This window comes from Nyctibius grandis, chromosome 7, assembly GCF_013368605.1.
Source record: "Nyctibius grandis isolate bNycGra1 chromosome 7, bNycGra1.pri, whole genome shotgun sequence".
In the NCBI taxonomy this organism is placed as follows: domain Eukaryota; kingdom Metazoa; phylum Chordata; class Aves; order Nyctibiiformes; family Nyctibiidae; genus Nyctibius; species Nyctibius grandis.
In genome coordinates this window covers 32625585-32641883 of record NC_090664.1, presented here as the reverse complement: position 1 = coordinate 32641883, position 16299 = coordinate 32625585, and the positions used below count along the sequence as shown (strand labels likewise).

The 16299-nt window shown below is 39.6% G+C and overlaps 1 protein-coding gene across 2 annotated transcripts; it reads right to left on the bottom strand.

Moving 5' to 3' along the window:
• Window positions 1-44: 44 nt before the first annotated feature.
• FAM133B (family with sequence similarity 133 member B) lies at window positions 45-14973 on the bottom strand. Of its 2 annotated transcripts, none has more exons than XM_068404816.1 (11): window positions 14819-14973; window positions 11175-11272; window positions 10596-10674; window positions 8266-8340; window positions 8060-8092; window positions 7582-7650; window positions 6886-6981; window positions 5602-5649; window positions 3701-3796; window positions 2881-2925; window positions 45-1319 (listed from the first exon to the last, which is right to left on the bottom strand). In XM_068404816.1, exons 1-11 carry the CDS (start codon window positions 14840-14842, stop codon window positions 1233-1235), a joined length of 750 nt encoding a protein of 249 aa, XP_068260917.1. In that variant the 5' UTR covers window positions 14843-14973; the 3' UTR covers window positions 45-1232. The 2 variants fall into 2 exon arrangements, with proteins under 2 accessions (XP_068260917.1, XP_068260919.1); XM_068404818.1 differs by having other exon boundaries at window positions 1247-1319; window positions 2877-2925.
• Window positions 14974-16299: the final 1326 nt, after the last annotated feature.

Here is a 16299-nt window from a genome sequence, read left to right as displayed (position 1 = left end):
GTCAACATTCTGTAGCCCTCAAGTACAAAAATATAAATACAAACTGTTTAAACAGTATCTTTAATGAGATTCTGGCAGTAGTTTTTTATCTAACAAGACACATCACGTAACAGATCTGCCACTGAACTTGCTTAGAGTAAAATCAGCTTCAATATGAAGCTGTTAAGGTATCAAAACCCTGCTTTTTACATGCTAAATATCTTCAGCAAGTGTGCACTTAAACACAGCAATGAACTTAACTATAACTAAATACATACATGAAACTCTGCATGTGGAACGTAATTAATAGAACTGGTTACAACAAATGATTACCTGCATTTCGTTAATTTACAAATGGTACAAATCATGCAAACAATTCTAAAGATAATGCAAAGAAAGCTACCAGTGTTTGCAAGAAGTGTTCAACTAAACCAAAATTCCATTAACTGAAATACGCATATTTACTAGCAAAGATCTATCACTATTTCAAAGAAGCAGAGGTAAAATCTTCAGGTTTTGAATGTCAGTTATACTGCAAAATGTCATTGCTCTTGCTTAATGCAGAAGCACATGCTTAGAAGCCCAGAACTGCTTATTCAGAAAAAATCTGCTGACAATTGTTCTGGCTTCCCTAGAATCAGAGATGCTGCATGGATTAAAAATAGCAAAGATTTGCAAGAATCAAAGGCAAAGGCACCCTATTCAGTTAGCCAAAATGGTAGCATTCCCTTTCTTGTAAGCATGAAGACGGTAATGGGGCAGATGAGAAACATTTCTACAATGGCGGCATTTTAAATGTTATCATTGATTTCCTATTTTGTAAATGCCGTTAGCAGACAACAGCTTGTAATAGTTTATGTATAATATTAACCTGCAGGATGAATGGGATTTTATCTGTCCTGATTTACAAATAAAGACTATTACTAATGCTTTAAAAGACTACTTTTACTATCTAAAAAGTTTAACTCTTATTTTCCAATATTTTGCACCTCAGCTGGACTACCATCTCATATAGTTTCAGACATCTAACACTGCTTACTGGAATTTTCTAAAAGTTGTACCTCGTGTATTAAGCAGCAGGCAATAACAACGGTCTTTCCCAGAACAGCTGCGTCTGGCTGGCTATTGAAAGATTAGGAGTATTTCTACAACACAGGAAAACTCATGCAGTTTGGTAAAGTTTGCTGTCATTTCACAGTTTAAATTTCCTTTCATCATTGCACTTCTGTTGATAGTCTTGGTTCTTTTTAATATTATTCTGAATCAGAATTTGAACCAGCAATCTTCTTTTTCTTCTTTTTACCATGTTTCTTGTGCTTCTTTCTCTTTTTTGTTTTATCCTAAAAAAATGATAAAATTAAATGGAAGTTATTGTATGAGAAAATTGCCATCTATTAAATTCTGCTAATGCGAAATGAGAGCACAGAAAGGATATCTTTAGAAAGATACTTCAAAAGAGATTTCTGTAAAAGCCTATTGAGAAATCACAAAAAGAAAATTCGTCTTTTACCCAGTAATTTGCACTATTATGAGCAGTGTTCAATTTATCTCCATAGTGGTCTGGCTATTTCACACCTCTCATCACTGTAACAATTACATTTCCTAATCTTTTAAATGATTTTCAGTGCTTTATAGGTTTCTGAGAAAGTAATAAGGAAGTGCTTTGACAAGCAGTGACAACTTATATATGTGGGAATAACTAGAATGTTTACAGATTTTAAAGTAAGTGCTTATATTTACTGTGCAAAATTAAACAGTTCAACTACACTTGGCTAGAATCTCCAGCACTTGCACCTCCTTTAAAATAAAACAATTACGATCTCAATTGTAAATATGAATACACTCAATTAACACTACTGGATTCAGTCCTAAAGTTATTATCCTGATCACTGTAATACAGAAGCTGAGAGATACAATCCTGCCTTTTTGCAGAATTTCAACTGGAATTCTTCAATAGGTGTGACATTATGTCAACAAAACAATCTTGGTATAAAAGCTTTGTTTTATACGTATTACTTATACACACAATTCTTCTAAGAAAAAAACCACAATCACTCACTAGAAATTTTACGGCAAACAGCTTATATGATTATGAAAAAACAAACAAGTTCCATGGGAAATGTGTATTGAGTATTACTGATACTCCTGTGCTTGCATTTTTAGGTGACTAATGTAAGCCTCCCCTCTGCCCTAACTCAACTAGACAACAGAGATGTCTACTTAGGAACACTGTTGCTGACAGTGAAGATAGATACACAGACATCTCACGTGGGCATTTCAGATCTCAGAATCACTCTACTCCTAACTGAGGAGCCTCAGGTACATGTGATGAATCTGGGTTCTATATAAATCACTGCTGAACCTTCCTCTCACTTCTACCAACAGAAACAAATAAACAAAATTAAGAAAAGTAACAGGTTGCTGACAGCTTTTTATTTGGTTGGAGGAAGAATTATATTAGTATAGATGTTGCAGCTATTATGTCCTAAGGCCCTTTTTTCATTGTCTGGTAGAGGGGGCTTACCAAGGAAGAATTTTACACAGCACTAACAAAGGAACAGCACTGACATCTGTGTGGCAAATTGCTACCCTACCTGACACTATACAGATACTAGTAGTTCTAGTAGGTTGATACAGAGCAAAATATATGCTGCAATTAAGTGTTAAACTTATATAAATCTCTAATCATATATATCTATATAGGTAAAATAGTGACAAATTCTTCCTTTAATTCAATAATTGAAAAAGTGACTTCAGCAGGTAAATAGATAAATTGTTAATTTAGTCATGTGACTTTTGCTATAAAACATTTGTATTACTGAAAAATGTGAAACTGGAAATTAGCCAAGTGCAGGGCATTTATATCTTAAAACAACAGTGTAAGCAAAGAAGGATACTTGCTGTTTTCTCTTTTCCCTCGTTGTTTTTCTTCTTTTTCGCTTGCACCTAAAAAAATTTAAATCAACTGTAATGGGAGAGCAGCTTTGGAAATGCTGTTTTAAATAAAAGTCTGAGCTTTTGTTGCATATAAATGAATGATGCCACAATAACCCACAAAGAAACACTGGTTATCGGTGTTATATTCTAGAATATGCATAATCCTACAAACATCTGATTTTGGAACACACTCTACTTTTAATACGCAATAGAACATGCAACAGCAGAGATATAAACATAAAATTACGAAGCTAATAATGTGGCAAAATTTCTTAATAAAAAAATGCAGCACATTGGAACCTTCCCAAATTCTGTAATCCTACAAGAATACAAATCCTCAAAGTAGATATACACAAGAGTGAGAGTAAGATTATTACATCCAAACTTTTTTAATTCACTGGAAAAGGGAGAAAAAAAAATTTCACCCATCTTGAAATATGCCAATCTATCCACAAACATCAGAGAGAAATCTTGTGAAGGACACCACACCAATCATTTAGCCTCATTTCATTGAGCTCTAAAATATCCATAAAAAGTTGAAAATTTTCAGGAAAATTAATTCAAAATGACTTGTAGGTGATAGGAGCTGTAGTGAGCAATTCTTACTGAAAGTTTTTATTACAGAGAAAAATACAAACAACTTTGAACGTGCTGAACTCTTAAATTCAAGTGTACAGAGCAGAACCATTTCAATATATTAAATCTAAGGTAGTTCATTCATTTTCTCATACAAATCAGTAAGCTAAATGCATTATAACATCTGAAATTGAGGTTTCACACTGACCTCCTCTGTCTGATCTGATTCTGATAAGGATTCTGATGATAAAGGTCCATCACCACGATCGGCTTTCTTCCTTTTTCTGTGGTGATTTTTGCCTTCCTACACAAATGAATATATTTGTGAGTTAAGTCAGGCCTTTCAAATTTTATAAAACTTCTGCTTAGAAATTAGATTGAAATCTTATTTCTAGGTTGTGAAATATTTTTAAATATTGTTGACATTAAACTAATTACTCACCATCAACAAATTACCCTACCAACTGTTAAAATGCTTTTACTGGAAATAATCTTTTTCTGTATATTCCTTTCTCGTGTTACCAAGATACAGCAGCCTTCTAAAAGCGACCGAAATAATACTACAGTATAGTCTCTTATTTTAAATCATAACACATGAAGGCGTGAGCATTTGAAAATAAAATGTTTCACCACTTTTAAATACTACTAAGTGAAGAGGTCTCAATATGCGCATACAAACACTGCAGCTGCAGACTCTTCCTTTGTTGATGAAATTAAAAGCTCCTTCTATATTTGTGTCCAACCAAGGAACAAGCTGTCCCCTGCCAGCTGCACTTCAACACTTCATATATAATCTCAGTATATTTAAAGGACAGTCTTTTTTTTTTAAATTATTTTAAAAATTTTGATGCTGCATGAGATTGCTCTGATAAGATACTTCCCCACACCCCCTGCCTGTCCCCCTGCCCCTTGCTCTAGACCAGGCAAGGTGTTCCTAAGACTGGAGCTACTTTCTTCCACTCAATTTCTAATGCCAGAAACTAAAAAAAAAAATCTTGCTAATCATCTTTACGTAAGGTGGGATCACACATCTCAGCTGTGCTATTTAGTCTGTTATAGGTACCTCAATCCTTTCCCAAAAGTACTCATCAAAAGTACACTTGATGCAGCCCAGTTCAGACAGGGCATTTTTAGATAGGGGAAGACCTCTAGTTCCCAAATGCCCTTTGTTTTCAGAAGAGGTGTGAAAGTAGCATTACAGCTTAACCAAGAATAAGGGGCTGTAGTAGACACTTGGTCATTGGAGAGAAGCTACTCAAAGTTAAAAGGAGTTGGTGGGAAATGGAAACTGTGAAATGGAAGTGGGAGCAAGGAAAAAAAAGATCAACATATTTGCCTTATGCAATGGATTATTTGTACACCAAAGTCAGTATTGTTGACTGGAGTAGTAGAGGCCGATGCGATAAGAAAGGTAACTAGAGAGAAAGACTGAAAGCATTGTTATTTACACACAGGTAGAAATAACTAAAATTTAAGTCAAGAAGATTATCTGCATTAAACATAATGGAAGGAAGAAAGTCCTCACATGTGTGTACAAAATGGTGAGTTGGTGGGAAGTAGAGAGGGTTTTCATGCTTAGAGAAAAGACAGAATAAGGTAATTTTTCTTAAGCTAATACATTTTTCTCTGCAATTTTTCAAAGCCATCATAAGTACACTATCTATAATTATGACCACATTTAGATAAATATATCCTCTGCTTGATATTCCTTAATTTACAGCAACAAGCCAGCATCCTACCAGGCATGCCACTGAAATATCATCACACATATTTTTAGCTCAATGTGACTGCTCAAGATAAAACCCAAAATACGAGAATGTAGCTGATCTGCTACAGCAGATTAGATACTTTTTCATTTACCTTCATAACAAGAACAGATCCAGCATTTCTGCTAACAGCAATTACTAAAACAGGAACTGAACCCAACTAAAAGTCTGCCTCAAACTGGGGGTACTGAGTATCTTCTGACTGTGTCATTTTGGACAGAAAATTTCCATAGGTGTAAATTGATGCATTCAATACTTCAAAAAAAAAGAAAAAAGGAAAGAGAGAGCTCTGTTATGTATATAAAATAGAGTTCTGATGTTAGTATTTCAAGAGTAAAAATACCTTCTCTTTTTCATAATCTTCCTTTGACCTTTTCTTTTTTGTGCTGTCCTAAAGAGAAAAAAAACATAAACCACAACAAAACTATTTCAGGAAAAAGGCAGAAATCCCAAAAGCAGTCTGACCCATTGTATTTTTCTGTCTATTGAAGGTCATTCTTCAAAGTTACTCTTTCCACCTTGCAGTTTACAGGAAAAATATGAAAAAGCCATGATTTTCATGCAGCTCCTAATTTCCTGAACCAGCAGTGTGAAAAGGTCTGTATGGAATCAGGTAACAGAGTACTTGCAGTACAAGTAGAGAGCCTCTGGAAAGGATACCAGCTATCACTACTGTAACTATATATAACATATGTCTAACATGTAACAGTGCAGAGTCTCCAGGCTCATCTCTGATGATCAGGCAGGGGTTAAGCAGATATTTCCATGGAGTTTTCTGTCTTCCAATTTCAGCAGTGAGGGTATTTCTGTGTCCCTTTATGTAGCAGTTTTGAAACCCCCATTAGCACAAATTCATAGGTGTATGCAAACAGTGATTCATCACAACTTATACCACACTGAATTAGGTATTCCAGTGAAAACCTGTGGTAAAGTCTACATATAGAATCTTAACACCTTGCTGTATTATTAATGTTTAGGCAAGACACAGAAAAATGCTAACAGAACCAATCGCCTCATATATCTTTCTCCACTTTTTTGTTCATTCAGTAAGCCTCTGTATCTACATTGCTCTACTTTCAGAAAAGAAAAAAAGACACCCTCAATTTAATATGCAGTGGGTAAAGGCTCAGTTCTCCAACAGGAAACTACTCAGTCCACAGATATTTAGAGAGGCAATATTCTGGCCACTGATACAGGCCAGAATATTGAAAATACAGGCAATACCTGTATTTTCACAGGTGGTGTTCAATTAAATAGCATATTTAAAAAAATAAAATGTTCTGTGAAATTCTTGTAAGTGTTAACGTAGTATTAAATCTAAACTAAATCTAATTTGAGCAGCACAAAAGCTGCCTATGTTTGAATTCAGACAAATAGCTAAAAATTGCTGGAATAAAGCATGTTCGTTTTCTAAAGATCTAAAAATTATTTCTGCCAGGCATCATGGCCAGTGGAGGCAGATTCCTGATTGCATCTGGAAGATACAAGCGCAGCTCAGTTACAATAAGAATGCATGGCTTTAAATTTGGAAGATTAAAAAGATATTGATATGTGAAAGTCAGAAATATTTATGCCTTTATAACACAAATAAGAAAACTTGCCAAGGGTAACACATCTGCTTATTTACCTTGCTGTCTGACTCAGATTCAGAAGTTGAGCTTGCTGAAGATTTCCGTGAGGAGCGATACTTCTTTTTCCTTCTTTTCTTCCCTTGCTTTTTATCCTATCCACAAATATTGTAGGAAAAGGAAAAAACACAACCCTGAATTTATTCTCACTGGAATTAAAGACTTACATTAAATGTAAAGAATAGGGAACACCAAATTCCTACATGTTATCATGTTCTCTTGATGAGGAATAAAGTATACAACAATTGATTCTTTTAGCAGAGGACCTTCATAACTCTTCTGCATTGAAAAAATGTAAACTGGTAAAAAATCCAGGTTCTCAAGATACTGTTTATTATTTAGACGTGTGCTGTAGAATCTGATTATCTGTAACAAAGATTTTTGCTAAAAAGTAAAAATGGTATGTTTGCATTTTTATGATTAGATGGGAGATTCTATTGAAAGAGCATACAATTCAATGTTAAAACAGAAAGGCATCCAGTTTACAAGCCAGCCACCCAAAATTTATAGTGTTCATAAAGAAATTCTTGAACAGATACATAGCTAAAATTTACAACTTTATTATATGCACCAAATGCATAAAACTTAAATAGTTTATGCAAACCAAGCCCTCAAACAATATTCTATTACCAAAAATCTGTGTTAAATAAGCCTCATGAACAAAACATGTTAGATCCTAATAAGTTCGTTCTTACCTCATCTTCTGAATCAGATGAACTGCTGGAAGAATCAGAGCTTGATGAAGAAGAGGAAGATGAAGACAACTTGACCAAACACAACAAAAAGTGAAGCTTGTGAGATGCAACATTTTGTCTGGCAAATAGTCAAAAGTCCATCCAAACACTCCCTTTAAAATTTCTTCATTTGCAAAGTATTATCAATGGAATTTTACTTCCAAGAAGCTGGTCCTACATAGATTTTCTCAAATAAAACCGTAAAAAGTAACTTCTAACATTTTTCATTTAATAATATCTATTTAATGCTATTTTCCTCCCTTTAAGCAGAAGTAAAATTCCCCTTGTACAGAATGTACACCACCCCTCTCAAAAAATCAGTTAATTTAACAGCTAAATTCAAAATTACAGCTATACTCTCTCTTTCCAAGAGAACTTAAATGACAAATAGGAACAACGCAAAAGCAAAAAAGCTCAGAAAACTGAAAATTTTGCTCACCCTATTAGATTTCTTCTTTTCCTTTTTCTTTTTCTTAAAAATAGAATAAAACAAATGTTACTTTGGCATCATGTTATTTTGTCATACATTTAGATTTATGTACTTTGATGCTGGCTTTCAAAATGCATTTATGACATTCTGTATTGGCAGCATCGATGATCAATCCAGTTCCAAATACACACTGTACGAAACTGAAAATAACGTACTTCTTTTTTTTTGGAGGAACTCTCGTTTCCACCCAGTAATTTCTCTCTGTGTTTTTCCAGTTCTTTCTTCCAATTCTGAAAACAAAACCAAACAAACAGTGACATGAGCGTCATTTCCAAACAGCTTTTTTTAAGAGACCTTTTTCGAAATCCTGTCCTCTACCTGACATTATAGTTTTCACAAAATCCACAGCAAATAACACATAAAGTTAACCAAGGCTATAATGCATTTGATTTTACAGAAGATTAATATTCATCGAAATACCATGTTAGTTCACACCTTAATGTTCAAGCTATTTGGATTTAAGAGACAATCATTTATCTTGAAGATCATCAAGTATAGTATTTTTGCTTTTGTATCACAGTGTTCTTGATAGAGCACTTTAGGAAGCCAGGGCACCCTACCAGAAAACTTGCTATTTTGTCTTAGTTTTAAAATCACCTGAAACAAAATTTCAGGACAAATTCTCCTGGCCCTGCTTCAGTGTATGGGTGTCTCTAGTGTCTGTTCTGGGCCTTGTTGGTGTCAACAATTATTAAGATTAAATTATTATACACATCTTCATAGAAACTCTCTTATTTTTGTTAGGTCAGGCACACTGCATGGAGAAAAGTCTCGTCTCATGCCTCCTTTTCAATCCCTCACGAGGTCTCTACAACTACCTAAAATCCCACCTTCAAGAGCCCTGAAGCATCCAACCTGTCCCCATCCCACTGAAAGGCTGCTAGCTTCCATCTGCGCTATTGCTGCTTCCCGTGTCAGACACATCATGTGTTCCCTTCTTTATTATCATTATTATTCTGATCCTCCCTTTCCTCACAACGAAGCTGCACTGGTATTGTATTGGCAAAGCAATGATAATCCACATATTGTGCTGAAGCGACAGAAAAATCAGGAATTAAGTAAGATTATACCTGTGCATTGCAGTATGATACACAGATCCCCAAGTCAGCATACTATGAATTAGCTGAACAGTGCTGCCGAGAGACATGGCAGATTAGCCAGGATACAGCACAAGATAGTGTCTATGCAATATTGCAGCAGGTTGTGTACTTTGAAATACCAGCTATCCAGAGCTACCTGAAGGGTCTCTAACAACAGGCTGTGCTTCATTAGGTAGGCGTTCTCTTTAAATTATTCTAAGGCTCTGCTAGTGTTATGTTTTAAACAAAAAAGCACAACATCTGTCAATAAAATAGGAGAGAGAGCACCTCATTCAGAGACTTGTAATCTTTTCAACTGTTCAGAGGTTTGTTCTTAGCAGCTTTAGGAAGAACTCATGGCCATTTCATGATTCCCTACCTCCCTTCCTACCCTTCCACCATACTGAAATGCTGTTATCTTCTATCCATGCCAGTTTCAATTATTTCACAATAAAGCAAAGATAAAAGCAGGAAAGGAATATGATAAAATACTAAACCAAACTCATCAAGCTAAAACTCACAGAGCGCAGAACAACTGATCCTCTCAGAATAGCACCTCATGACCCTCCAAATACTGGTATAACTTCTTAGACAAAATGGTATAGTAAGGATACTATGAGTACTATGCCCTTCCAGTAACAGAGGAGGAGGATAATCTACTTCAACCAGAAACTCACACACAATGACGAAAACTACTGCTTGAAGCTTATCTCAAGATACCAGAACCCAAGAAGGAATAAGAACAGTTAAATTCATTGTATACGAATTTCTTCCTATGTATACAACAGGAGTTATATGTGAAACTTTCTTATGCTGTGCTGACCTCCAGTAAGTACCGAATTCAAGCACTAGAACAGCTGCATTTATAGTAAGGAACCAAAATGGAATGTCATCAGCTTAGGATTAGAGAGAAAGAAGTGCTTTATAGTCCTATCTGTACACTGAAGGCCATTCTTTGTGCCTTCTTCCATATTAATATTACATTCCTTGCCAAAGATGTGTGTTTCCAGTAATATACCTGTTTCCAATATATTTGGATTGTGTGATCTTAAACAAGTGAAGATTAGCACAACAGACTTTGGTTTATCATACCAGAAAATGCACGAGTTTCATTTATTAATATAAATATATGCATTTGTATAATTATATTTACATTTATGAAAAGCTGAAGTTTTATTCAGTAGCAATTTTCAAAACTTTTTATATAGTGTTTCCCTGAACTGAGAGTAGCTCTTCATTGGTTAAGTGGTAACCTTAACTTCCAGCACAAATGAAACAAAACATTTACTCATTAAAAGCTTGAGTGAAGTGAAATATTATGGGTACTTGGTGCTATTATGATAATGGAGGAAAAGTAGCATAAGATAAGAAGAATCAAATATTAACATACTAATGACATTACCAACCTCGTTCATCTTTTCTTCAAACTCAGCCAAAGCCCTGGATCCTTTCTTTTTCTTTTCTAGTTGCTCTTTCACTTCTTCCCTACATAAAAAGGATGATAGATGACAATTTTCACAATTAAAAATACCTTCTTCAGTATCTAACTTTTTGTAGGGCTTTTTGAAGTTTAGCTTTGGCTGAACTTCCAACAGAAAGAAGAATGAAAGCATCTTAGATGTTATGCACATGGTAACCTAACCCTAATAACTTAAGTACAGTAGCTAAATCCCTCTGAAAGATCTAAAGCTAACTTTGCAATTAGGTAAATTGTTCTCTAATGTCTTATGAGAGGAGGCAAAATGGACTGAACGTAAAGTTGTTGATTATATCTCAAAGTGATGATTTTGTTGGGTAGGATAAACTCTGTTCCAAGAATACACCACCAAAATGTTTTTTCTAGAGATTACTTTCTTTAAAAATGAAATATATCTGTGGGCTTTAGGTATTAGGATTTGTGAAAGAGGTAAAATGACCAACGTTTTCCTCTTCTGAGGAACCACTGCCAAAATATTTAAAAAGGGCAAACAAGTATTGCCACTTACCATGTTGGTCTCGGCCTGTTCAAGTAGTCTTGTATTGTTGGTCCCGAATTTTGGGCAGGACCTCGAGCTCTGGCCATAGCTATGGGATTCATGTAAGCCTTGAATATGAAAAAACAAAAAGAAATATAAAATTAATTATCTGTGCTATGATACCAAAATCTGTCCTTTTTGTTCCTCACAGAAACTTTTTCTCACTCACTGAGAAATAATTCTGACTTGTTTCTAAAAACATAAAATATTTAACCCATGCATCCTCTTCATATTCACTCTAAAAATGTAATAGGTTATAAAAGATTAATTTAAAACTTAGAATCCATAATCCGTCTCACCAATTAATGAAAAAATATAAACTAGCAAACAATTCTTCAATACTTTTTTTAATGCCAGTAATATTTTGCTCATTTGAAAGGGAGGTACATATACCCCCTTATCTCATGGGCTTTTATCACTACATCATCCCAACACTTCACAATTTACTTTTGCAAAACATAAAACATACTGTTCTTACTGTCCACAGTTTGCAGATGAGGAAAAAAAATCAAACAGGCAAAACAATGACTAGCTTTGGTTGCCCAATCTGAGATAATTTTTTTTTAAGAGTACAACATTTTGTAGATTCAAAGTAAAGATTCGACCATATGTGTAGCTCTTACATGTCTGACACTGCTTTTTATCAGGCCATAAAGTAAGCATTCAGAAGCCACCACGCACAGTAAGCATCCATTTGTGAAAGCTGTCAAAAGCAGCAGGTGCTGCCTCCCCTCCTGCTCCCCCCACCGCAGAAGCAGTGGCCACAGCAATGCTGGGCTTCTGGACTGGACTGTGAGCAGGCTGGTGGCCTTCAGCTCTTGGGGCTACATTTAGTCCTGGAAGAAGCACTCCAGGCTCTGCCTGGGATGGGGCAGCAGGTTGGAGGGAAGCATTTGGGTCATGGTCCATCAGCTGGACCGCAATGAAGCAATCAGATGACTTTCAAGTGGACCATTTTTTGACTCAAGTTGACTTTGCAACTCTAAGGGTGACATCTGCTGCCATTTCTTGAGGCTTTAATTCACACAAAAAGGCTAACTAACATGGGCAAGTAAACGCTGAGGTATGTCAACTTAAACTAGTTTAATCTCAGCTTGGCAACTTCTTTTGTAGCCAGGGGGACGCATGCGCTGAAGTAGTCATAGCACTTAAAGATACGTATTCACATTATCAACTCTAGCATTTTATTGTATTACAAATCTACAAATGAGTAAAAATTTTGCATTTGAATTCAGCTTTGAGTGGAAAAGAAGTTCCTTTAGCAATACAGGAAAGCAGTACTTGAACACTGTTTTCATTATACAAAGGTAATTTCAACATACTAGATCCACTAGAGAAGACAACAGAAATGTAATTCATGACTTGGCTTACTCCAGTGAGCAAAGCGAGTCAACTCTTTTTGGTTACCATTCAAGAATTTAGATCTGAAGCTTTGGCTTCTTATAGAATTATTATTCCTAAAACCAAGGCTTCTTGCTGCTCTTAATTAAATTAGCTACTTTCTTACCTGAGCTAACCTGAAATGAACACCCCACCGCCCCCCAACAAAACTCTCTACCTGCAGAAACAGCTACAACTGTCAAATGTCAGTTTTTCTACTTCCTCCAATGGACCCCAGATAACTAGCTAGGAAGCTGCCTCCATCCAGTGGCTTTCTTTAACTTTCCGGCAGCAAGCACATAATGACTGAATACTGCTCTATATTACACAATTAGGAAATTTATGTCTTAAAACATGTTCTTATCATTTCAAACAGGTTCATTTATGAAGAATTACTTCACCAATAAACATTTCTTAGAAGTATTTACTCTACTTTGCCAAACTGCATGTCACTAGCCAGAGAGAGCAGAGAAATGCACTCTCAATAAAGGAAGTGCTTGTCTGCACATTCGTTTTCTTCTTTTGGCAGTTTGCTCAAGCAGTTATTAAAAGGTATTTGTTGTGTAGCTTTCATGCTCATGAAAAGCACAAAGGCACCTTCAGTCAGCTAGGGCTCTGTGGGCAAGCAATACAAACTGTTACTGCCTTTCACGGATCCTGCCGATGTGAAAAACATCAAATTTATTTTCCATCTCCAAATAGTCAAAATGATGAGTCAAAAGGAGGGACATGGGAAAGAAGTAACAGATAGAAAGCTCTACGATCACAGAAGAGAAGCAAAGGGCCCTGTATTGTAACTTGTCTGTACTAGCAGCCATCAAGGCATAACGAATCTTACATACAAGTATAAAGATTTCCTGGTGTTGGTAGGTGCATCCCAACTGTCCTATTAAAAGAAAATTAAGAATACATAAACATACACCCAAATACACCCAAAAACATTACAAGAGGGCAATACATTTCAAGCAGAGCTGGGTCTTGCAGTCTAACACTGCCAACTCTTTCTCAGTAGACTCCATTATTTTGATGCCTCAATAAAGTAATCAAACACACTTAGCTATCCATTTGTATAATGTATATGTCCATCATGTCTATTACATATTATTCCACCAAGGTAAGCAAAGACAATTCCCTGAATGGATCTGAGTATGAACTCATAGCACATACTCGAAAGAGACAAAGAAATGGGGAAAAAAAAAACAACCTCTTTTGACTTGTTTTTAATAATAAAACTAATTAATTGTAAATTTTCAATGCCTAAATGAAACATAAGGTGCATGGCTAACTGGTACAAAAAAGTTTAAAGAAAAATATGAGGAGGGATGAATGTGGTAACAGTATAAAATTAGGCTCTGCAATCAGGTGTGTAGAAGAGCATTTTTGGCCCTCTGACTGCTGGCTCCCGAAGTTAGCAGAGTGCCGCCTAAAGCTGAATTTTAAATCGCCCAGGTTCAGCTGAACGCCAAGTTTAAGGCACTACGGCTTGATGATCCGAGCTACTTCAGCGAATGCTGCAACTCCCACCGGGAACATTTTATTTTTGTAAGGACCAGAGCATCTTAATCATCCTCCCTCAGCAGATCACAAAGCAGGCATCAGTCACGACTGCTGCCGCATTTGACAAGGCAATAGGAGCTTCTGCCGGGGAGCTGCGGGCAGGGGCCTGCCCACGCTGAGGGACACCCCCTCCACACGGCACCTCCGCCAGCCCAAGCCCCGCTCCCCCGGGCCGCCCACCCCGGGCGGGGGGGCCGCAGGGCACGGCCCGCCTTTGTTGCCTGGCGGCACGGGGCCCCGAGAGCGGGCGGTCCCCCAACCCCGAGGCCGCGTAACCCGCCAGCCCTCGAGTGCCTCCCGCCCGCCGCGGCGCAGGCCCAGCGGCACCGTGCCCCTCTTCTCCTCCGCTGTGGGGCGGTGGCCCGCTTCCACACCCCGGTCCCCCGCTGTGGGACGTCTGCCCGCTTCTACCTCCCCATCCCCCGCTGTGGGGCGGCTGCCCGCTTCTACCCCCCCGTCCCCCACGGCCGGAGCCCAGGAGCGGGCCGGAGAGGCCCGCCTAGGCGGCCGCAGCGGTGCAGCTGCCCGTGCAGAGGCCGCGCCCCGCTCCCCACACCTCTCCCGCCGGGGCCCGCCGGAAGGTGCCGCCGCTGCGGCTGTGGCGGATCCCAGCGGCGGCCGCGGCGCCAGCCTGGCCCCAGCCGCTGCCTCCCCGCCGGGCTGCCCGCGTTACTCACCACCCGGTTGTCCCGCTTCCCCATGGCGCCGCCAAGACCCTGCGCCGCCGCCCGCCGTCACCCCGGCCCAGCCCAGGGCCCTTTCCTCGCGTCCGGGAAGCCGCGCCCCAGCCGCCCCGGCCCTGCTCGGCCGAGCTGCGGGTAGCGGCGATGGCGGCTGCCACGCAGCGCCGCCTGCCGGCACCGTGGCGCCAGCACGGGCGGAGCGGCCCTTCGCTGCCGGCGGGTGGCGGCCGACAGTGCCCCGCCTCAGCTCCGCGCCGCTCCGGCGGCCCCTTCGCGGCGGGGCGCGGCCTGGTAGGCAGCAGGGGCGAGGGAAGGCGGTGGATGGAGCGGTCGGAATAGGAAGGGCGGGAAGGGATGATGGAAGCGGGGGAGTTTTAATGCAGGGCGTCGGGTGGGGCGGTGGCAATGACGGGGAGCCGGCGGCGGCCCCGTGAGGGCGAGCGTCGTCGTGGCGGTGAGGCGCGGCGGGCAGGCGGCCGTCAGCGGCAGCGCCCCGGCCTGTCGGCGGGAAGCTGAGGCTGGGCCGGTGTTCGTGAGGGGGAGCCGGGGGAGCGGAGGGTGACTCTGAGGGGAGAAATGCGACATTAAAGGTGCTGGGACACGGAGCCTGGGGTGCCGTCGGGAGGCCACATCCCGGGAGAGGACAGCGGTTCGCTTGCAGGGTTTTTTCTCCTCTTGATTTAGCTAGCGGTCAGTTACGGGTAGAACTGCGGTGGTTCCCTTTTTCCTTCAGTAGATACATAGACCAAGGAAAATAGCATCCTGTCCTGGTACAGAATTCAATGAAATGGGGCTCTATTGGGCAGGGAAGTAAAAAAAAGTGCTTATTCGCCACTCATTAGCTACCTGCAAAATCAAAAGCAGCGCAGCTAGCAGGTCGAGGGAGGTGATTCTGCCCCTTTACTCTGCTCTTGTGAGACCCCACCTGCAGTACTGAATCCAACTCTGGGGCCCCCAACATAAGAAGGACATGGAGCTGTTGGAGCAAGTCCAGAGGAGGGCCACGAAGATGATCAGAGGGCTGGAGCACCTCTCCTATGGAGACAAGCTGAGAGAGCTGGGGCTGTTCAGCCTGGAGAAAGTGCCGGGGAGACCTTCTAGCAGCCTTCCAGTACCTGAAGGGGGCCTACAGGAAAGCAGGAGAGGGGCTTTTTACAAGGGCATTTAGTGATAGGACAAGGGGGAATGGTTTTCAACTGAAAGAGGGGAGATTTAGATTAGATATTAGGAAGAAATTCTTTCCTGTGAGGGTAGTGAGACACTGGAACAGGTTGCCCAGAGAAGTTGTGGCTGCCCCCCTTCCTGGCAGCGTTTAAGGCCAGGTTGGATGGGGCTTTGAGTAACCTGGTGTAGTGGAAGGTGTCCCTGCTCAGGACAGGGGGGTTGGAACTAGATGATCTTTAAGGTCCCTTCCAACCCAAACCATTCTATGATTCTATGATTCTATAAAATAAGGAACATTATAATATTGACCA

What these genes read in the sequence shown, in the direction of transcription:
- FAM133B (XM_068404816.1), bottom strand. Translation starts at nt 14,842, where the DNA reads ATGGGGAAGCGGGACAACCGGGTG. An exon ending in TTGAAGAAAAGATGAACGAG is followed by an intron (nt 8,341 to 10,595) that starts GTTGGTAATGTC and finishes TTTTGTTTTCAG; the next exon opens with AATTGGAAGAAAGAACTGGA. An exon ending in CATCTGATTCAGAAGATGAG is followed by an intron (nt 6,982 to 7,581) that starts GTAAGAACGAAC and finishes ATTTGTGGATAG; the next exon opens with GATAAAAAGCAAGGGAAGAA.